General features: G+C 33.7%; 1 protein-coding gene and 1 long non-coding RNA gene across 2 annotated transcripts; both read left to right on the top strand.

The window, feature by feature from the left end:
* Window positions 1-2,316: 2,316 nt before the first annotated feature.
* Window positions 2,317-3,447, top strand: LOC131440175 (uncharacterized). The gene is made up of 3 exons (XR_009231350.1): window positions 2,317-2,675; window positions 2,878-3,025; window positions 3,262-3,447. It is a non-coding gene; the product is annotated as an uncharacterized LOC131440175 (long non-coding RNA).
* A 9,584-nt stretch (window positions 3,448-13,031) lies between these two features.
* On the top strand, window positions 13,032-15,562 carry LOC131425185 (uncharacterized). Its single transcript, XM_058586847.1, has 7 exons — window positions 13,032-13,165; window positions 13,230-13,307; window positions 13,384-13,826; window positions 13,889-14,060; window positions 14,126-14,313; window positions 14,375-14,552; window positions 14,601-15,562. The coding sequence occupies exons 1-7, from the start codon at window positions 13,102-13,104 to the stop codon at window positions 15,056-15,058; spliced, it is 1,581 nt and encodes a 526-aa protein (XP_058442830.1). The 5' UTR covers window positions 13,032-13,101; the 3' UTR covers window positions 15,059-15,562.
* The last annotated feature ends 8,740 nt before the right edge of the window (window positions 15,563-24,302 follow it).

Genomic DNA, 24,302 nt, shown 5'->3' with positions numbered 1-24,302 from the left:
CTATTGCCGCCATCCATTTGACATCATTTGGACACTTTACGAAGCACCAAACATTATTAGATCTTATTGATTCTAGTTCTTCTTGCACTGCACTCAGCCAATTCTGTTGGTCTTCACGTCTTAAAATGTCGTGATAGTTCATCGGGACATCTGAGAAAGTAGAGAGCCCAGTAGTTGCTCCATAATTTACAAAATAATCGAACAACTTACCGGGAAGTCTGCGCTCCTGTTCGCTACGCCTAGACAAAGACTCATCAGAGTTCATTTGTCCTTCTATTTGCAAAGGGAGCGCATCTGCTGCCTCCACAAACTGATTTCCGTGGTTTTCATTATCAGCTTCTATTAAAGTAACATCATCATCCTCCATTATACGATTTTCAGAATCGTTTCCGAGAAAATCAAGACCAATTTCTGTCTTATTTTCCCCCTCTTGCTCGAACGGAAAATCTACGTACGTAACGTCTTTCGGTAATCTTTTTTGTGCATACGGGAATGAGCATTCATCAAATTTAACGTCTCGAGCAATTGTTACTTTATACGTTTGAAGATCCCAACGTCGGTAACGATTCGGTGCGTAACCAATCATGACCATCTCACGGCTTTTTGGATCTAGCTTTTTCCGTCGTTGATTCGGTATCCATTCAAAACATCTACAACCGAACACTAGATCGGGCTTGCTTCCATACCATTTCTCTGCAGGCGTCTCACCATCAGATAACGTAACTGTGGGGCTTCGGTTCAGCACATAAACACATGCCAAAGCTGCTTCACACCAGAGATTCTTCGGTACATTAGAGTCAATCAGCATAGCTCGAAATCTTTCTTGCAGAGTTTGGTTGAATCTTTCTGCAACACCGTTTTGTTGCTGAGTATATGCAACAGTCACTTATAATTGGATACCTTTCTTCTAGTAAAACTGTTTTTGTGCGTTTGAACAGTATTCTGTTCCTTGATCAACAGTTACCTTGGAAATTGACAAGCCGAAGGCTGCCGATACTGACACATCATATTCACAGAACTTCTCGAAAACTTCAGATTTCTTTTTCAGTAAATAAATCATGGCAAAATGGCAGTAGTCATCTATAAATGAAACTATGTATTTTGAACCATTCCAGGCAGGAGGATGTATTGGCCTACACACTTAAATTTTTTAGCTGAGTCTCGGCAAAAAAATGCCGAGATTTGCACAGCCGAGTAATCAGCAATCATCTCGGCAAAAATAAAATAACTGAGCGTCTCGGCACCCTCAAATTTGACAAACGTCAAATATTGCCGAAATCGCCAGCATAAGATTTACTGTTTGCTCAGTGAAACGTTCGCTGAATATTCGGCATTCCAATAAAACGAAAAAATGAAAAAAAATACAAATTACCGAATCATCAGTAATTAAAAATCTAGTCAATTAATGTTGTTTGTAATTTCTTAACATTATAAACACACCATTCAGGATCAAAATTCATTTTATTAACACTTAAAGGAGGCTTACAAATTTGTTGCCAGTAGTGCTTAAAGCCTCTACCTTCGAGTTTTTCGTCATTCATGAGAGCTTTCCAAAAATCTAAGAAAATCCTCAATAATTCCATCAAATCCAGAATTTCCAATCTATCTTTGCTCGAATTCTCATAATACTGATTCTTTAATATGACAATCATTATTTATTTAGATTTGGCAACAATGCTTACGTGTTGTTTTTATTCTACACGGAACCGCAAATCAACCGAATTTTAAGTACATTCCACCCAATTTGGGGGTTTCGTTCAATAACCTAATTTTAGGTAAAGTGGCTCTAGGTAGTTTTCGTAAGACACGTGCAAAAAAATACTCAAAGATGAGTTATATTTACTCTATAGTTGAGTCATATTGACTCAATTTCAAGTTAATACGGTTTACTTAATTTTAGCTTATTGAACGAAACTCTCGCTGTTGGGTGGTTTTGCTCTTTGTATTTTGACAACAATTGAAGGAGCGAATGAAAGGAAGTACTCAAAATTAAGTAAAAAGAAGTCAAATAATAGGTAGTTTTTATTTTCCGTGTATCAAGCACTTACCAGAGCTGCCATTTTAAAATCTGTTTTTCAATTCGAAAAATATGCATAATATCTGCGACGGATATTTTCGTTTCAAATCAGTAAAAATATGTGAGAAACGTTTGAAAAACATGCCAGTTTCATGAGATATCCCTATAAATTTGCGAATTCCTTAAAATTCCGAGATTTGAAACGCAAAATCTGTTCAGTGAAATAGATAAAAAAATCTTTTGCTGTTAAGGGAAAATCTGTGAATATAGTAACCCTGGCACTCACTACTCAAACAGGATTAAGTTTATATGGTTTATATAGATTTTTTTTGTTATTATTATGTTTATATTCATGTTTATTTTGATCATAGTAGTATGTGGACTACCTGTGAAGCTCTCAACGTGTGAGCATATTGCTTCGCGAAGAAATTTTTGTGTATTTCTCGGGATAGAACGATTTTTCTCGTTCTGGAGTGAATCAGTGTAGCGACGCCGTGAAACTATCATCGGGAATCTATATAAATAAAAATGAACAATACATGTAAAAAAATCACTATCGAAAAGATTTAAATACGAAATAAAACAATAATCAAACAATACACGGGCAAGACGGGTTATCACTGGCCTGAATGTAGTGGATTATTCTAAAACTGAACACGTAAGTATTTCAAATGAAAGTTAACATGATACAACAAAGTAATAAAAGTTAGAAACTGAAATGAGTTTGCGGAGAATCAATGGAATTATATCAAACTCTGATCCATACTTACTAGATTTCTCCTTTTCGTCTTTTTGGTTTCTCGCAGACTAATTTCAACTTCCAGTTTGGATTAATTTCTCACTTTTTATCTCTGTCCTAGCAATGTCCAAAAACTACATTTGACTCCTCGACGACAATTTTTTACAATATTCTACAACGATTTAGCTGTTTTGAAGATGAAGTGTTCGGAAGTAATTCATTCTATATCAACCGATCTGGTGAATTCTTTCTTCAAACGAAATCCTTCGGTAAGTACTAGTTCATTGATCTATAATCATTGAGTGAATATTCCTAAAGATTCAACTGTACAGATATACTGAATTAGCACTACAGTGAGAAATAAATGAATTTTTATCAATGCTTTATACATACATTTCGAAAGCATTCACATTGCCATTTTTACTAAGTTTATTAAACAGCCATAGCGGCAGTTGTTTTTCTATTTTATCTGGTGCATCTCTTATAAAAATAACTCTTATTTCAGGACATCAGGTCACAGTACTATTTTTACCTTGACGCGCATTGTTTCGTGGAGCTTACCATGTTGGCACTCTCCTGGATTAATTTTCGAGAGCGAAACGAACAAAGCAGGTGTATCAGCAGACGATGAATGCAATATTCCAATAGAAAAGGAATAATTATGTTACAAGAAGAACAATATAGGTTTCATTCAAATCATATTTTTATTTATTGTATTTCGATGTGTTTAATTTATAAAATATGCCATAAGTGTCAGTTTTTGGCTTTTCCAAATGAGAGATATAGTATTTTGTGTCTAGAGTACGTTCGTTGGATTCTTCATCTAATTCTAATACAATATCCTTTTTACAACAAACAATTGTAAAGTAACTTCCAATTACCCCAACACCTTTTGCGGTGGTACCTGTAGGTACATGTATTGGAGCTTCAGTTAAAGTATACGACGTTCGGTCTCCACTCAAATATTTGAAACCATAATATTTTTACTATTAACACTTCTTCGTTTGCTTTCATCGCTATCCATTCTCCGCAGCGGATTGAAGTAAATACTTTATTAACCTCACGCACAACTGCTTCATTGACTGCCGATGTTTCTCGAAATCGATAAGAGCGATTGCTGTACAAAAATATTACAAACAAGTGCAGTTTTTTGTTTTAACGGCTGAGCCATAGTAACCACAACATTACGTCCTATGGGATATTGATGAACATCAGCAATGAGTTTTCGAGGGTTAGTAATTTCAAATAAATCACATTGTGGCATTCCGTTGTTGTCTAAAGGAGCTACCAATCCGCAAACTTTATTTCTAGTAGAATCTTATTCGAGAGCTTCGTTGATCTTCGTTGCATCTTCACTCATTATTACAATCATTGGTAGATTATTTCTTATTATATATACCTTAAGCTCCTCAACTCTAACAATGCCTTCTTCGATAGATTATGATCTTTTCTGTAAGTCACGTTGCAATGTTCTAATGTTTGGGCATGGTGTATTCGCATATAAGAAATTGTAACCCTCCGGGCCTTGTTGCATGAATTCATATAAAAAAATTTCCCTTTCGACGTTACTGTAACGAATGCCGCAGCTGCGTGTCATGTTTCTCCGGCGATTTTGTACTGACTGCAACAGAGATATAAATGGTGAAGGCTGGCCAAGTTCTAGTGCATCAGCAGAGGCCACAGGCTGATGCACTATGCATTTAAATTTTCGGTAGTAGTTCCTTCCCCGTCGCTAGCACGAAGAGCCTCTCTCTCTGGTAACTCCAAGTAAGATGATTGCGAATGTTCTGAACGAATAGTGTTATTATCAATACTTTCAATTTGTTCGTATTCTGCTTGTTCGCTTAGCACGTGGTCGCCATCTAAGTAACTGTTATTCTCTTCATTGATGTTGAAATCAAGAGCTTCCCGCGCACTATTTTCCTCAGACATAATGTCATATGACCGCTCAGCTTGATTTGGTTCGATTTCCAATATATAAGAATTTTCTTCACGCACAGCCATTTCGTTCCAGCTAGCTGAAATCTTTTGGCCCACAAATCTATGCACATTTCTTACATGCGATGTAAAATTTGAAATCTTCCATACACCCTTACAATCCGCATTACAGGTTACAAGATGTTGGCAAATAGGACACTGAACTTTCGCCCTGACCGTATTCTCCGTTTTTTCAAGCGAAACATGAATATTAGAGAGCATTAAGCAAAACTGTTTTATCACACTAGATCCACTATTCCTATGAGAGAAATAAAAACAATGTTGGGAAAATAAAGGTTTGTCATTTTATACCTACGATCATAGTAAATTACATAAATTACCTACGATCATAGTAATCTCTAATTTTAGCGATGATTGAGACTACAACTGACTCATCTGTCGTCCGTGTGTTTAAAGAATGATTTTTTTTATACTTCGCGAAGTATATCCAACCTTTTTGTTGAACACTATCAGCAATTTTTTTTATTAATGTTCGTTCTCCAGCCATAAACCGAAATTTGCTTGGATTGGAGTTATATGTTCCCCAATTTTATTGTAGCTGTGGATGATTCGCTGGTAGATTCATCGTCTCCGGCAAGAGACGAATATCGGTTTCGATGTCATTAATTTGTTCATCTGTCAAACTTACAATCGCAGGGTTAATGAAACCAGATATTTCTAAAGCATTCTTGAGATGCTTCGGGATGGAGCATGCCAAAAATTTTTCGATTTTCTCCCAGAACAAATCCTAGACGTGAAATTAGGGTACGTAGTGAATAGCTCTATATATATATATATATATATATATATATATATATATATATATATATATATATATATATATATATATATATATATATATATATATATATATATATATATATATATATATATATATATATATATATATATATATATATATATATATATATATATATATATATATATATATATATATATATATATATATATATGTATAACTCTACCATTGTATTCTTTTAGTTGGACAATATTTGTTTTTCTATATAATAAGGCCATTCAACCATGTTCAAATTATTTTTTATTTTGGGTTGTCAAATACTGCTTGTAATATTGATAGTAAATCAGTCGTATGCATTTCGAGCAGTTTCAATTTTTCAATCGCACTTATTCTACACTATTCCAAATCATTCTTCTGCTTTTTTCAAAACATTCGAATTTAATCCGAATTATTCGAACAACATTTCAAAAAATCCAATAACTAAACTTCAAACTAATGGCGTTTTCGTTTTTAACTTGCACTACACCGGTGCAGTGCTACACTGAGGCTTGAATAAACGAACAAAAATGACGAAAACATAAACAGTAACCATTGACTACAATACATGATTACATTGCACAGAGCTACACCAAACTTTTGATGAGTGCTACACCAGTGGTATCGGTGCAGAAAAAGTGTAGCACTGGTGTAGTGCAATTGGCAAAAACGAACGGTTTCAGTGCAGCTTTCGCTACACCAGTGTAGTGCAATTTAAAAACGAAAACGACATAAAACTATTCTTACATACAATCACGGAGTGTCGTCCCCCTCGCGTTTCCGTATGCGGCCACTTTGAGTAGAGCTGGAAATATGAAAATATACAAAAATTTTCAATATTTAATGATGCATATACGGTATTGTTAAAAAAATAAACTTACTTTGATCTATTGAATTTGTCCATGCATTGGGTTATTTTTTCGCATATCCCCCAAAGTTTTGTCTCGAGGACTCTTTGAGCCCCGTGTTGGGTGTTTTTCCCTTATAATGTGATCTGATAAAGTCGCTTTTTATAAAGCGAAACATGTCACTATATTTATTCAATATTTTTACTTGCAAGTGGTTCCACCGACGACACGACCAGGCACTTCGAAGCAAAATCGAAATGAAAAGTGTTCGTGAGCGATTTACCGCCAGTTACCACAAATATAGCAACCCCTTGATGACGATCAAAATAATCTTCTTGAGCAACACTGTTTAAGTTGCTACGAACTTGTTACCAAGGAGCCCCATAATAAATAAACAAACCAGTCGAGAATGTTTTGAAATAGTTTTTTTAATTTAAATTTTGTGCCATCAGCTTAAAATTAAAAGAACTCAGAAAACAAGATTGTGAAAGTTGCACGAGGAGGCACCGCTAGCTTTCGGCCGGGGACTGGTACCCCTGAAAAATTTAATTATTAAATACCAAAAAGTTAAACGATTTCACAATACGCTAGGTACGAGGAATAAATTAATAATAAATCAAAATAATTAATAAATTAATAAATAATTTATCATGAATTAGAGAATTTTCCTGCATCAGAGCTCACGTTCAATAGTTGATCATGAACGAATTTTAATATTAAAAGATAGTATTCGCGCCGACCGGAACAATATCCAAATCTGACACTAAATGTAGTGCTGCGATAGACAGGCGTCATTCAATATAATCATCAAGTTACGGCCTATATTCTGCTTGAGAACCAATTATAAAATTATATTTAGTAAATTTGTTTTCACAGGTCATAATTCTGATCAGATCCCATATCCTAAAAAACTGGTTTCCCGTGCTTTTTAAGAGACTTTCATGTTCATCAGATTTTACACACGCTTTGCGATGTAAAGGAGTTTCTCGAATGTCCAAAATATGACGGAGTATTGTTTTACATATACGCTGATTAGAAACTTGGGTTGAATGATTTGGAAGAAATTCAGAAGTGACGAATATACATAAATACGATGAATGCTTTAGAAATTCATTAGAAAATAACAAACATGAATTCTATTTATAAGTGTATTCGCATCTGCATATGAAGTGCGATTGCATCTCGTAGAATAGTACTGATATACCGTATTGACTCAGCTTTGTCGTTCATATTCGATACTAGATCATCAGATTGATAATAAGATTCATTATGACGGATTCAATGATTCTTGCAGTTTGCTAACATTTTATAACTCATTTACATAGCAGACAATAGTCATAGATTTGATCTGAAGCCTGATTAGGTTGAATTATTTAACAAGTATCAACGGATATTGAAATGTTATGTGAAACCCGTGGCAGCTTATTTTGTTTACATTCCTCAAGTCTTCAATATGCAGTAACCAAGGTTTTGGTAACTGTTATTCAAAATCAACAATTCATCAACTTGTGTTGCCAGTTTGAATAGTTTTTCAGGAGAATTCATTTTGACATTACCAGTTACTGAGGGGTAGTTAAATTTGCGATACAGTTTTGATAACCGAGTGGCAGGTCGTGTCGTCGGTTCCACGTTTCTCGAAGATTATCCATTTTTTCACTCGAGAAATTCATCAGAAAATAATTTCGCAATGCGTAGCGAAAATGTAACGCGGCAATAAATGACAGCTGTCGTGCTGAATCTCGGCAACAGCTAGCACATATTCCGAAACCTCGGCAAACGTCTCTGCTGATGTCGGCATATCTGTTGTTTACCGATAAATTCAGCAAGCAATTATGCCAAATTCCGGCAAAGTGAAGCATTTTACCGAAATATCAGTGAATGCATTTAACGAAGCTCAGAAACATGCGTATTGATTACTGAGCAATCAGCAAATTTGGGTGTTGCTGATCAGTTTCGGCATTTGATTATGCCGAGCTCAAGAAATGGTTTTAAGTGTGTACATACATCAGAATGAACACGTTCCAAAAGTCGACTAGCACGATGACGCGTTCCTTTGAACGGCTCACGGCACTGTTTTCATTGAACGCAAGGTTCACAAAAACCAATTACAGACGATTTCTTGATACCCGCTATAATTCTTTCACGAATCATAATGTCCATACCATGTTGGCTAATATGCCCCAACCTTTTCTGCCATAATTTTACCGATTCCTTCTCACAACTGTTGGCACAAGCTTTGTCCAACGTTAGTTCGATTTCATATAAACTGCCAATCATTTTTCCGGTTGCAAAAACGTTTTTATCTCTCTTCAAGACTACCGATTTTCCAGAAAAAATAACATTGATTCCCGTAAGCGCCATTTTCTTAACTGACATTAAGTTCTCCCTTAAATTTGGGACTAGAAGAACATCCTTCATGTAAAACATAACATCTTTATTACTGATAGCATTAATGTTCCCAATCGTTTCAGCTATTGGCATATTATCGCTAAACTGAAATGTAGAGGCGCTTGATTAGAGATGATACTTTCAGCAAGAGCTATCAAATCGATAGGAAAATTTCTAATTACTCCACCTTTTCAACGATTTCTTTTGAAAACGGGCAAATTCATTTGAAAAATCATAGTAGAAGTTGAAGAAAAAGTTTTTACTCTGAGGTGGTAATGTTGATCTTAGTTCATTGGGCGAAATCTACCGTTTATTCAGAATAGAGCATTAAACTTGGTTTGATACCATTTTTCAAATGCTTGGGAATAACAAATAAAGTATCCAAAATAAATAGTACTCGATCGCTATACATTCTAGTACTCGAGAAATCAACATTACACTGGTTTCTGTTTAAAAAAATGTTGATCCGAAAAAACCTAACTTTACCCAATTTCACACATTTCTGAAGATGTTTCATGTTTAATCGTAGTTTACACTAAAAAAAGTAGTAGTAATCATTTTTAAATCGATTTTCTTCTACTCCGAATGTACTTTTATTGCTGATATATATCTGTACTATTGAATAAACGATAGAAATGTTGCAAATCACTACTGCCAATATGAAAATTTCCGAAAGAATCGTCCTTTTCTTTATTCCATTTTTCATTGGCAGGTGTCGCTGCCGGTAAATGATCTAAGACACGACCTGTCAACTGGGGGGCTGCTTTTGTTCCAAAATTGACCAGTTTCTGATTGACTGATTTTGATGTTGCTACCCGCACATTATTAAAAGAAAAAACTTTTGCAGGGTACGCGAGCAATGATGCCAAGTGTAAAGAAAATCAGAAAATATGTTTATTAAAATGTATAATTTTAGCTCACCAATGAAAAATTTCAGAGGATGTTTCACTTTTTTTCCAATTTCATTTGTAATAAATGTTTATAATGCAGCACTTTGTACTTAAAATCAGCATCCAGCCGTTTTTCTTTCTCGTTAATTAAAAAAGATTTGTTAAATTAGTGTAAACTCGAAAGTGTGTTTAGTTTTGCGAGAAGAATGAACTGTTGTATTCCACACTGTGGTTGCACTAAGCATTTCTATCCAACTTGACTTTTTCCGGTTTCCAAAACATCCGGTAATACGTCACCAATGGAATCGAATTTGAGTTCAACATGAGATATTTCGTGTTTTGTCATCAAAGCTCAATTAATTGTTTTTAAGTATTAACATATAATAAATTAATGCATTCACCAAAACATTTTTATGTTTATTGCAACTCCACAGGCGTTGATAATTGCCAAGTTGATTAACAGAAAGATTGATGCTCCTGAATTGCTTTATGACCTTAATTTTCGAATACCGAATAGATCACTGCGTAACACAAACCTGCTTCAGAACAGATTCCATAGGACTGTATTCGGATACAACGAGTCAATTACTGCATGCATAAGAACATTCACTGCAGTAGAAGAGTTGTTTGAGTTTGGAGAGCCTTCCCGTGGTCGCACTAAGCATTTCTATCCAACTTGACTTTTTCCGGTTTCCAAAACATCCGGTAATACGTCGCCAATGGAATCGATTTTGAGTTCAACATGAGATATTTCGTGTTTTGTCATCAAAGCTCAATTAATTGTTTTTAAGCATTAACATATAATAAATAAATGCATTCACCAAAATATTTTTATGTTTATTGCAACTCCACAGGCGTTGATAATTGCTAAGTTGATCAACGGAGGGATTGATGCTCCTGAATTGCTTTATGACCTTAATTTTCGAATACCGAATAGATCACTGCGTAACACAAACCTGCTTCAGAACAGATTCCATAGGACTGTATTCGGATACAACGAGTAAATTACTGCATGCATAAGAACATTCACTGCAGTAGAAGAGTTGTTTGTGTTTGGAGAGCCTTCCCGCCGCTTCGTTGAAAAAATCAAGCGATCTGGCATAATCTGACTATGGATAATATAAATCAAAAACCGAGTAATATAAATAAATAAATCAAAAACTGAGTATAAAAATTTGAAATTACATATTTTTTTTCTTAGCATAAAATTATTAAAAAATCTGTAAATAAACTGTAGCCGATACGTTGGTATTTATCTAAGACGAGACCTAACAACTGTGGGGGGGGGGCTGCTTTTGTTCCAAAAATGGACCAGTTTCTGATTGGCTGATTTTGATGTTGCTTCCCGCACAATGTGAAAAGAAAAAACTTTTGCAGGGCACGCGAGCAATGATGCCAAGTATAAAGAAAATTAGAAAACAAGTTTATTAAAATGTATAATTTTAGCTCACCTATGCGAATGAAAATTTTCAGGGAATGTTTCACTATTTTTCAATCTCATTTGTAATAAATGTTTATAGTGGAAGCACTATGTAATTAAAATCGTTTTTCTTTTTAGTGAATTAAAGTGTAACCAAAAAAGATTTGTTAAATTAGTGTAAACTCGGAAGTGCATTTAGTTTTACGAGAAGAATGAACTGTTGTGTTCCACACTGTGGTCGCACTAAGCATTTCTATCCAAACTTGACTTTTTCCGGTTCCCAAAAGATCCGGTAATACGTCAAAAATGGATTCGATCTTGCATTCAACATGAGATATTCCGTGTTTTGTCATCAAAGCCCAACTAATTGTTTTAAGCATTAATATATAATAAAAGAATGCATCCACAAACCATTTTCCATGCTTATTTCAAATCAAAAACCGAGTTTAAAAATTTAAATTTAATAACAAATTTTCTCTTACCATAGAGTTATTAAAAAATCAGTAAATATGGCTACACTGTAGCCGATACGTTTGTATTTATTCCACAGGGCGAAAATGACGAGAAGGATAATTCGGAAGGAAGAATAAGAAGCCAGTTATCAGGTCTTGTCTTAGGTATTTATTCCACAGGGCGAAAATGACGAGAAGAATGATTCGAAAGGAAGAATAAGAAGCCAGTTGTCAGGTCTTGTCTTAGAGCAAATTCAGCAGCTAGAAGTTCTGCATGGAAGATCTATAATAGAGCAGAAACTGAAACAAACGTATCACCAGCAAGCCGTTCTAGTTTTATTTAGAGTGCCTATAACCAGAGTGAAGACTTCTCATCCGTAATGTTGGCAACAATTCAAAACATTCCATTAGCTTTACATTGAATTGAATTGACAGGTCGTTTGCTAGTACTAGTTACTCATTTTCAAATGATACATGGAAACGTCAAAAATTGAGTAGTTATCATCAATGATATTGAGAAACTCCTACTCTAAATTTGAGTTTAACGCAAAATCTCGTTTTATAGTTACTATTCGCATTCGCGATAAGTCTAAAAGTTGTAATAACCATTTGTAGCAACAGGTTGTATTTTTTGTTAGTGAGAAGCGTATTTCGAGAGTGAGTCGATCAACACAAACGGTGTTGTGTCTGCAAAAACCGGAATGATCAGCTTCGTGTTGTGCTTTAGAATGGAAACGAATATGCTCAAATGTCATTTATGAGGAATAAGTGTATGAGCATAACACACTACTCCAAGCGACCACCACTTGATATAGTATTGAGTTCAATTATTAAACATTTTAATACAATACACTCGGAAAAGGAGCAATTTTTTTTGCAAATTTGGTATATGTGAAATAAAATTTATATACATATAATACATGTACGAATACAGTATTACTCAGTAAATGAGTAGATTTTACCCAAATATCGTTTCCAGTGGAAGAACTCAAATTTGAGTAACTTCGGAGTTACTCTAAATTAGAGTTGTTCCACTTTTTCTGTAGATGAGTGAGATCTTACTCATTTTTGAGTAACTATTTTTAAGCGTGTTGGAACTGGTACACTGAAAATAATTTTCTGGTAGATACGTTAACAAAGCTCTTCTCCAAGTTACTATTCTGATGAATAGTAAATTTTACAAAATTTTTCTTCGATTAAACAAAACAATATTTGAAAATACTATGAACACCTTTCGATATGCATAGTCGATTTTAGTAGAATATACATTTAACCTAAATCCAGTGTCTAATTAAAACAACAAGAATATTTCTGTTAATTCTACTACATAAAACTAGCCTTGTTCTAAGTTTTACCATAATTATGGTTAAATTGTAATCATAATAATCACAATTTTAAAATAACAATTCTTGGTTCTTAAGTTTACCACAAGTGTAGTATTTTTAAACATCGTGTTGCAGTGGCAATAACCATAAAACTGTTTCTGCTTTGCAAAAAAATAAAACAATTTTTCATTAGTCGCCATCTTCGCGTGTGGTTTGAATTTGGTTTTATTCAATCGTGTTTCTCGTGAAATGGATAGTGAGAAAGTTGAAATAATTATTGACGATATCATTGCTGATGAAGGTTTAATCTCAGGTATTAGTATTTCTAAAAAAATTAATAAAAAGCATTATCCGAAAGTTAAACGATTTTACACTAGATGCTGACGAAATTCCGGAGCTCCGTGATATGATTGATTCTTGGATACTAAGCCCCGCTATATATGCTATTCTAGTAGGTGAGTGAATCACGACTGTTATATAATTTCTTTTCAGAGTAATTTTAATGATGCTGAGAATGATATAACTTTATAGGCCATGGTATCACACTAGAATATTTGAAAATTCTAGACGAAAAGGCACTGAATGACATTTCCTCGGTGTCGAAATGGACAGGGCATAAACACGCTCTTCGCAGAAAACTCATGATTTGGCCTGATAGTGTATTATTCCACGAGTCAACAATTCGCAACGATGAAGAGGTTGAGTCGTGCAGCTCCGCGGTACCTGCATATTTAAAACTGGCAAACTCTGTTTCCGTAACTACTGGTTTATTGGAAGACATTCTTGTAAGGAACGAAAAAGGGAAGATTGTTTGTAAATACTACAAATCGCACCAGTATCTGGATAACGTGAACAGAAGAGCACTGTCTCACACTGTGGTTGATTATTATATAGCCAATCAACTGCATTTCACACTACCGGACATGGCGAAATTCGCTAAATTAATTTCTTTACGTTTTCCTCCGGAAATTGCAGTAATGTTACACCGATTTTACTATAGCGATTATGGTAATACATTGTGTATATTTCATTTCAGGAAACCTACTATAATCCGAGGGATATTTCGGCCAATAAAAAGCACCCATCCGGCTTGTTGTATGACCGGTTTCATAATCGTAGTAAAAAAGACCTCGGCAAGCGCATTCGAGACAAAGTAGCTGATCATATCAGCAATGTCAAGTCTTCTGCTCTAGAACTACCTGACAAAGGTAACATTTGATTTCATTATATAATACTTTCTTAGCATTTAACATGAAATTTTCCTTTCTCTCAGAGATTGAAAGATTGTCAACTGTTAAAAACTGGTTACGCAATAACATTGCACCAGAAGAGCGCATTCGCCAACACTGGGCGGAATCGTTTTTGCTGCGTTTTCGTAATATTCAGCAGGATAAAAACAGTGACAAGCGCACTATATTGAACGATTGGCCAAGAATAACAGATGAAAATGGATACTTGCTGGTAAGTATTCGTACTAGACAAAGTATGAAATGTGAGATGAAAAGGTTTTTTTAAAATTCAGATTGACACGGATTTCAATCATTTATACAATACCTCTGAGCGATTGGAGACAGTTTTTGACTGTTGGGAGAGATTCGCTGTTGATTTCATCGATTACGCACGAATAAGTAACATTAAAGATCATTATTCAATCCAGCTGTTAGATACACTATCCGAGTCATACATATTGATTTCACAAGGTAACATTTTTTCTTATTCGAGAACAATTATGAAAATTTTATTTTCAGATACTCGTGATTACATATTATGTACCATTTTCCACGCAATCGTTAAGCCCTCAAGAACATCAGCCAGGAAATTGCCAACAATAGTACAAGCACAAAACGACGTCTGTTGTATCATTGACACGTACGAAGAATATCGAGAAGCATTGATTTCAATTCGAAAAGAACACGAATCTGCTAACATACAGTTATCTCCTCGCATCTATGCTATTGGACATACACAGAGTCTGGACTCATTTTACGTGGTGACTCAATTCCTAGAATATAAGTTACCAACTTTCCTACGCTGTTTGGATGTCGTCGTCAAATTGAAATTCGTGTTAGATTTCGAATTTCCTGAGAGCTGCGAACTATTCTGGTGTTTTATATGCCAATTCTTTTACGATATCAACTCAAGCCGAAAATCGAAAAATAGTCAATTGTTGCAATTGTTAGCATTTCTGAAAGCGCGTCAAAAATGAATTGCTTCATTTGTAAAGACACGATATGTTCGTTACCAATATTAATGCATCATTTAACTGTATTCCATGGAACTCCAATTAATTTTAAATACGAATGTACTAACTGCGTTCCGAAAATGGCTTTCCAAGACAAGCATCGTTTCAAACGTCACGTTGTGAATGCTCATTCAATTCTTTTTGAACCACAAATATTGAAAGAAAAACCTATTGAAGACCGTGCCAGTTATATTCATTTAAACAATATACTCGCAGCACCAGATAATTACCAATGCAAAGAACCTCGTAAGTCCGTAGATAACATAATTGACTCGAAAAATGATAATGGTTTGGTTGAAAGTGATATAATCGATATAATAAATAAACTCAGAGAAAGCTTTTTAAATTTTACTTTAACACTTTATAGTAAAAAAAACTTTGCCAGAAAAGACGTAGTTGAACTTCAAAAAAATATATCAGCACAGATTGTTAGACCCATTTGCGACGCGCTTACAAAAGTTAGTTACATTCCGAAAGAAAACATTTATGAAGAACTATTACAGGAAATTTCTAACCCTTTTCAATTCGTGGCAACAGAACATAAATTTAATAATGAACTGAAAAATCTTAATCTGATAGAAAATCCGCAGACAATAGAATTTAAGGATAAAAATGAAAATGTAATTTCTAGAGGCTGTCTTATGCCTATAAAATATCAAATTCGAAAGTTTTTCGAAAACGGTAACGTCTTTCATGAATCGATTCATAACATGCAGTTACTAGAACACGATAATAATATCAAAAATTTTGTGAACGGAAGTCTGTGGTGCGATATCAAACAAGAATTCAAAGATAAGATTGTTGTTCCATACTTTTTATTCTCAGACGAAGCAGAATTGAATGATGCAATCGGCGCCCACTCGGGAACTCATAAAGTGTGTGGATTATACTATACGTTTCCAATCATTCCTGCTCATTTTTTAGCAAAATTATGTAATATTTTTGTGGCTGGATTCATTAAGGCTAAAGACATCAACGAATTTGGTCCATCTTGCGCATTCAAGGAACTGATCGATGTTTTGGTTGATCTGGAAAAGAATGGAATATGTCTTGAGATTAGAGGAGTTACAACAAAAGTTCATTTCGTGCTAGCAGGATTACTCGGTGATAATTTGGGCATCAATACAATTATGGGTTATGCTACATCGTTCAACTCCATGTTTTACTGCAGATTTTGTAGAATAAGTAAAAATCAAGCTCAAATACAGACTCAACTTGATCCTGGTTTAAATAGAAACAAACAAAATTATAACGAAGATGCATTAAAAGCTTTCAATGAGTCCGGGATAAAAGATTATTCTGATTTTAACCGACTTCAACACTATCATGTGGGTAAGTTTACAATAGTCGATCCAATGCACGATCTGTATTCGCATGGTATTTGCCATTATGATTTAGCTTTAGTTTTAAAATACATGATAGAGACAATGAAAATCTCTCTGCACACTATAAACTATCGAATATTAATGTTCAAATATGGGGAAATAGAAAAACGGAACACATTCAGGAAAATTACTCGGGAGCACATAAAAACATCATCATTCAAAATGACCGCAAGAGAAATGATGCATTTCTTGCATTTTTTTCCATTAATTTTTGGAGATATAATTCCTGAAAATGACAAAGTATGGAACTTTGTATTGTCCCTGATAGAGCTAGCAGATTTGATTTTACTTCCAAGATTTAATGATGAATTATTAATTACTCTACAAAAACAAATAAGTCTCCACCACACGTTATATAAAGAACTATTTAACGAAAAATTAAAACCTAAATATCATATACTTCTCCATTACGTAAGCACAATAAAAAAAGTTGGACCTCCGCGTTATACTTGGAGTTTCCGTTTTGAAGCTTTTCATCAATCTTTTAAACAATATTGTAGAACCATAACATCAAGACGCAACATTTGTTTGACACTCTGTATAAAAGCTGGCCTAATTTTTTCACAAGATTTAAATAATTCGAGATTCTTCCAACAAGATTTAAACTATAAAAAAGTAGCTACAGTTCATCTCGCAAATATGCCTTATTTTTCGTTATTAGAAATTAATAGTACATTATTATCTTCAAGCTTTCATGCATCGAGCACAGTTTCTTATAAAGGCACCGAATACAAACGAGGATATTTCTTAACTAAATCAGATATTGATATAAGCAACTTAAAATTATTTGAAATTCGAGACTTACTCGTTAAAAAAGACGTTCTGTACGCTGTATGTCAGGTATGGATTGTATCCAATTATTCAACACATTTCGCAGCTTTTGAAGTTATTGGACCTAGTTCTAACTATTCGATGACGATGATTGATCAATGTGATGGACCACCAATCCATATGTATGAAATAGGAGATAAAAAATATATCAGGTTAAAAAAATACTTCTTGTAAATACACTTTTTATATGTAATTTTTGTAATAAATAATGTTAATCAATAATATACTTACACTTGAACACCAACTGTAAACATTTCACCATCACTGAACGCTAGAGATGGGCAATTCGCTCCTGAGCTGTTCCAGTGAATCGAATCATTGAAGTGAGCTGACAGCTCACAGCTCTTTTCAAAAGAACCGCAGCTCATCAGCTCACTCATTTGCTACCCAGTTCACTGCATTATGACGAAAGGAACACGCTACGAGCTGATCGGATCTTCGGCTCTTTAAGAGATTCAATTTAGTCGACATCAATTAAAGATAAATTAATTCGCATTGCATTCATTGCATCATTGCGAATCAATGAGTCAATTCCGATCATGCATATGAAAGAAAACCGGTGCATAAGAAAAACGGCGCACAAAATGAAATTTAAGTTCAAACTAAAAGAGCTGATGAGCTGATACATCGAATCGATTCACTTTGGTGAGCTGATCGGTTCGGAGCTGTTCACTAAAATGAGCTGTTTTGCACGCCTCTACTGAACGCTGTTGCAGATTGGTTTTACCGGTATCGGACCATTTGACCCATTGATGCATTTGGGCGTTGATATACACAATCAATTCGTTTGTAATATATTAACATTATAATTAAATTTTAAAGTTACAATCTGTGATACATTATCAATGTACTGTTTTAATAATATGTATCAATTTAATCAAATTAATAAATATATCATGAACTAAACATAGGCATAAAAATTATAACAGTTTGTGACAGTAGAATGTCGAATTCTACGAACTATGCAGCATACCGCGAAAAAACTGTATTATAATTTTTAGAATAAATATTGCAATTGACTAAATACATGCCATAGCGTTTTACTACACATAGTGTTTTCAACCATGATGTATTACCATATACAGTAAATTTTATTTGGATGAATAATTATTTGCAGTAAAAATAACTATATCTATTTTAACTTCGATATGGTATATGTTACTATTATCACCGATAATATTACTAGAACAGTAAAATGGTTAAACATACTATTGAAATTTATTGTTAAAAATACTAGATGTACCTTCAAATAAGCATAGTAAATCGTACTATATAAACAGATATTCTACTTGAATATACCAGAGCATAGAAATGGTAAAATATACGATAAATTGATTTCAAATTAATCAAAATGTATGTTCAGCAAGATTTATATGGTGCATTGTTTTTAATTTTACCCTCAAAATGGTACATTCTACTATTATCTTTCTTTCAGTGTAGCTGTCATTCCAAACGAACAGCTGTCGTCACTCTAATTATAGTCACTTTAGTTTTATTTATTCGACCAGTTCTTCTGTCAAATTTTAAACTGGTATACACTGCCGTTCTATTTTTTCTATATTAAGGGCATATTCAGTAGTGTTTTAGTTCTAGATGTATAATTTATGTCAGTTATAAAATTTAAATCTGAATTTTATAACATGAAAAACTGGCAGCCGCAGCAGCGTTTTCCTCGTGCTTCAAACATACAAAAAATAGAACAGCATCGTAGACCAGTTTTGAATTTGACAGAAGAACTGGTCGAATAAATAAAACTAGAACGGCTTGCTGGGGATACGTTTGTTCCAGTTTCTGCTCTATTATAGATCTTCCATATAGAACTTCTACCCACATTATCGAAATGAGCAATGAATTCTTACTCGACTGCATGATTTTTCAGTGCTCGATCGGTTCAGTGCTAGAATTTTCGTCTGACACCACTGTATTAAACGTCATTAACTACATGTGAAAAACGTGAAAAAAGTAAAAAAAAAGTTTGTGTTCGTTCAGCTTCGAAGGTAAATTTTGATTTTTATTATTATTATGATTATAAAACTCTATATTAGTTATAAAAATGTCGAGAAGCACCCGATATAGAAGAGTGCAACGTGAAATCGATAGAGCCGTACGTTTACAGGAAAGTGGGGTTCCACTAATAAGACAACGTAATGACGAAAGATCTGTGCTAATGGACGACATTGTTGTCTACGATGAAAATTTCGGTGATTCTATGGATTTTCGGAACGAAACAGTGGAATTGTACGAGACTGGACCGTTAGAAGATGATAATAATGTTATGGATCAATTATTGGATCGGGATGAAGAGAATGAATACGTAATGGACAGTGATTCGGATGATGAATCTGCTACTGTAGAAGTGTATGATGTAGCCAACAAACTCATATCGTGGTCTTCACATTACAATATATCAACAATAGCAGTAAATGATCTATTGAAATGGTTTCACCAAGGTATTTTCCCTTCTTTACATAACTCGATCAACGTAGAGCCGTGTTAAATAAAAATATAAATGGGAAGATGAACTCAACATGTTATTTTGCAGTTATTATGAATTTATGTATAAATAAATATCGTTGAAATACAACCTCTATTTGCTCTATTTGTATTATATACACACACATATATATATATATATATATATATATATATATATATATATATATATATATATATATATATATATATATATATATATATATATATATATATATATATATATATATATATATATATATATATATATATATATATATATATATATATATATATATATATATATATATATATATATATATATATATATATATATATATATATATATATATATATATATATATATATATATATATATATATATATATATATATATATATATATATATATATATATATATATATATATATATATATATATATATATATATATATATCAAAACAAAAAGAAAAGAAAGAAGAAGAATCTTAAACGTCAATTCATTTAGCTTTTCTTATTCGATTCTGAATGATTTCCAAACGAACCGGTTGTTGGAGATATTTCATTCGGAATCGGTTGTTGCACTGGAGTTGGAATTGATTCGGAATTCATTATGATTTCCACATGAAATTCCGAATGAAAATTTCTCGCCGATTCGGAATTGATTCGGAATCCATTTGGATCTGATAATGTGGGTAGCTGCTGAATTCGCTCTAAGGGCATATTCAGTAGTGTTCTAGTTAAAGATGCATAATTTATGTCAGTTAGGGCATATTCAGGAGTGTTCTAGTTCTAGATGCATAATTTATGTCAGTTTTAAAATTTAAATCTAGAAATTATAACAAAATAAACTGGCAGCCCCAGCAGCGTTTTATCTGTGTTTCAAATATAGAAAAAATAGAAGGATGATTCGAAAGGAAGTGTATACCAGTTTTAAATTTGACAGTAGAACTGGTCGAATAAATAAAACTGAAACGGATTGCTGGGGATACGTTTGTTTCAGTTTCATTTACATTATAGACCACTCATATGAATCTTGCAGCTGCTGAATTTGCTCTTACAAAATTTTAATCTGAATTTTATAACAAGAAAAACTGGCAGCTCCAGCAGTGTTTTAATCGTGTTTCAAAAGCGGCCCTTACACGAGCATTAAAAATGTCATTTTAAATGATGACTAAGTAATGATGTATTTCAAATTTGTTAGAAATCTCGTCATTAGTGTACCATTACACGTTCATTAAAATGATATTATTTTTTAGTAATGACATTTTTAATGACTCGTGTAAGAGCAAATTCAGCAGCTGCAAGATTCATATGGGTGGTATATAATGTAAATGAAACTGAAACAAACGTATCCCCAGCAATCCGTTTTAGTTTTATTTATTCGACCAGTTTTACTGTCAAATTTAAAACTGGTATACATAACCGTTCTATTTTTTTCTATATTTGAAACACAGATAAAACGCTGCTGGGGCTGCCAGTTTATTTTGTTATAATTTCTAGATTTAAATTTTAAAACTGACATAAATTATGCATCTAGAACTAGAGCACTGCTGAATATGCCCTTAGAGCAAATTCAGCAGCTGCAAGATTCATATGAGTGGTCTATAATGTAAATGAAACTGAAACAAATGTATCCCCAGCAATCCGTTTTAGTTTTATTTATTCGACCAGTTCTACTGTCAAATTTAAAACTGGTCTACGATGCCGTTTTAAAAATGACAGTATAATTGGTCGAATAAATGAAACAAAACCGGATTGCTGGGGATAATTTTGTTTCAGTTTCATTTACATTATAGACCACCCATATGAATCTTGCAGCTGCTGAATGTGCTCTAAGGGCATGCTCAGGAGTGGTTTACGACCTGCCACTCGACTATCAAAACTGTATTGCAAATCTAACTACCCCTCAGCAACTGGTAATGTCAAAACGAAATCGCTTGAAAAAATGTTGGAACTGGCAACACAAGTTGGAAAATTATTGATTTTGAAAAAACAGTTACCAGCCTTGGTAACTACATATGGAATGTAAACAAAAACAAGAGATTCTCACTTAAAACGAAACCACTGAACGTAGTTGGCCCGCTGGCAGGTATTAAATTTATTCTTTCAGAGAGTTTTGAGTCATTTTTGCTTAATTTTGATTTAACTTGTTTTCTTCGTTTCCAGTTTTGTCCATAAGATATAATTGTTTGTAATCAACTGTGAAAAAGAATCACCCACTGATTAACTTGTTGGTGTCATCTGGATTTGGATGCGATAAAAAACAGTTTGTACATTAAAACAGAAAATGAGATTGACCTATATATTGGCAATCATTCAAAGCTGTTTTGTGCCTCTACAGTAATCAAAATGAGGGTGGCGCGTGGTTGTTTATGAAGATTGATGGGGTTATACTTTGCATGTAGTTTTTTAACACATAATTTTCATATACATATTCAACAGATTGAACAATTTTTCGAATGTCTAAATAAAGTTTATGAATGAATAGATGACAGAAAAAATGTTCAAGTATAATTTTCGACTTTAATTATTCCATCATTATTATAAAATACGATGACTGTAATAAATCAGTTGAAAAAAAATTAAAAATAAATTAAAATAAAAGTATTGAATAAATTTTTTATGTATATCTAAACTATTTATATACCCTCTGGTTTAAATTTACATATAACTGTTCGTAGGAAACGAATAGAAAGATACTGTAACCCCTTCCTCAGAAGCATTTTCGAAGGCGGCGAAAGAATTTTAACTGCAATAGAAAAATAATATTTAACAATAAAATTCAAGCACTCACCTGCACTCAGCTTTATCACAATTTGCATTGATGATGATCCACATTATTTAATAGCTCTCCGGAATTCACTAAATAAGAGAAGAAGACACAAAAATTCAAAACGGTGGAATTATTCCACAACTATTTCAAACTGTTTGTTTATTTATTCTGGTGCTTAAACTTAAACAGTGTTGCTCGAATAGTTAGTTTTTGTCATTTTCAAGGGGTCGCTATATTTATGGTAACTGGTGGTAAATCACTCACGAACACTTTTTATTCCGATTATCTGGTCGTGTCGTCGGTTTAGTTCTAGATGCATAATTTATGTCAGTTACACAATTTAAATCTGAGTTTTATAACAAGAAAAACTGGCAGCCCCAGCAGTGTTTTACTCGTGTTTCAATTATAGTGGTTTTCAGCTTGACATAGAATGCGACGGAATCGTCGCAGGATAGCGAAATAATGAGCGTCAGAACCACTGATGCCAGGTTTGCAGATTGGTATGTAAATTTGAAATTTCGTTTGTTAGCAGACTTCGCAATTAAGCCGACTTTTTTGCAGATTTTCGAAATTTTTATAAACAATCGTCCATTTTAATGACTTTTGCTATTACTGTAGGGTTTTCGTTTGGTTTTTTCGTCATACTTCTAAATATTGAGGTCGCATAGGACCATTTCTAATACGCAGACGCCTAAAATTTCACCTGGCATCGCTGCCAGAAAATTGGACAGTTTTTTTAACCCCTTCGCTGTCTGTTGTATTGAAATTAACTAGCATTAGAGCCAAAAGAAAAATTAATCGGCTGTTGGATTGAGGCCAATTACATTTTCAACTGGTAAAATTCCTTAGCGACAATTGTTATTTCATCGAAAGCATCAACAAATGTATATCTGTCAAAGACGACCAAATTTTTAGAGTAGACAAATAGCACAATCGATTAAAGCACGAGGTTTTGAAAACCAAGGCGTCGATTAATACAAAATATAAATGAAAAGGGTACATACTAAGCACAATATAATAATTACGTACGATTCAGACGATCCGTCTTCTTTTGTCACAGTCAATCTCCGTCACTGGCACCGTCAACATTAATTACATGCATTCTTATGGAACCATTCACACGTAACGTCACCGTCACGGAACGTCTTGACGGACGGAGCGTGTGAACGTTCCGGTAAAGAAAGTATTAAACTAATTTTGACGGAAGCTGACGTTTCGGTGACAGTGACGGAAGGAGGCGGATCGTCTGAATCGTACATTATGTCAAATAAATAGCACACGCTTAAAAAATCCGTGCAAGTTAAAGCCGTAATCATACGCATTATCAATATGAATTAATTATGACTGCAGTTTTCTTAATAATTAGTTGTTGTAACGGTCAATTTAAAAAATATTTTTTTCTGGCTTGTGGTCTCGAAGGGGTTGAATCGATGCGAATGACAGTTTCGCTATCTTTGCGGCATTTTGTCGCTATCTTATCGCATCGCAATCTTTTCTAGCCGACAGTGAAAATCACTATAAATATACAAAAAAATAGAACGGCATCGTAGACCCGTTTTAAATTTGACAGAAGGACTGGTCAAATAAATAAAACTAGAACGGCTTGCCGGGGGTACATTTGTTCCAGTTTCTACTCTATTATAGTTCTTCCATATAGAACTTGTTCCAGTTTCTACTCTATTATAGTTCTTCCATATAGAACTTCTAGCTGCTGAATTTGCTCTAAATATTAAAAAATATCTTT

The sequence above is a fragment of the Malaya genurostris genome, chromosome 1 (genome assembly GCF_030247185.1).
Source record: "Malaya genurostris strain Urasoe2022 chromosome 1, Malgen_1.1, whole genome shotgun sequence".
Taxonomy (NCBI): Eukaryota; Metazoa; Arthropoda; class Insecta; order Diptera; family Culicidae; genus Malaya; species Malaya genurostris.
The sequence above is the reverse complement of the archived record's forward strand: the minus strand, read 5'-3'. Positions and strand labels throughout refer to the sequence as shown.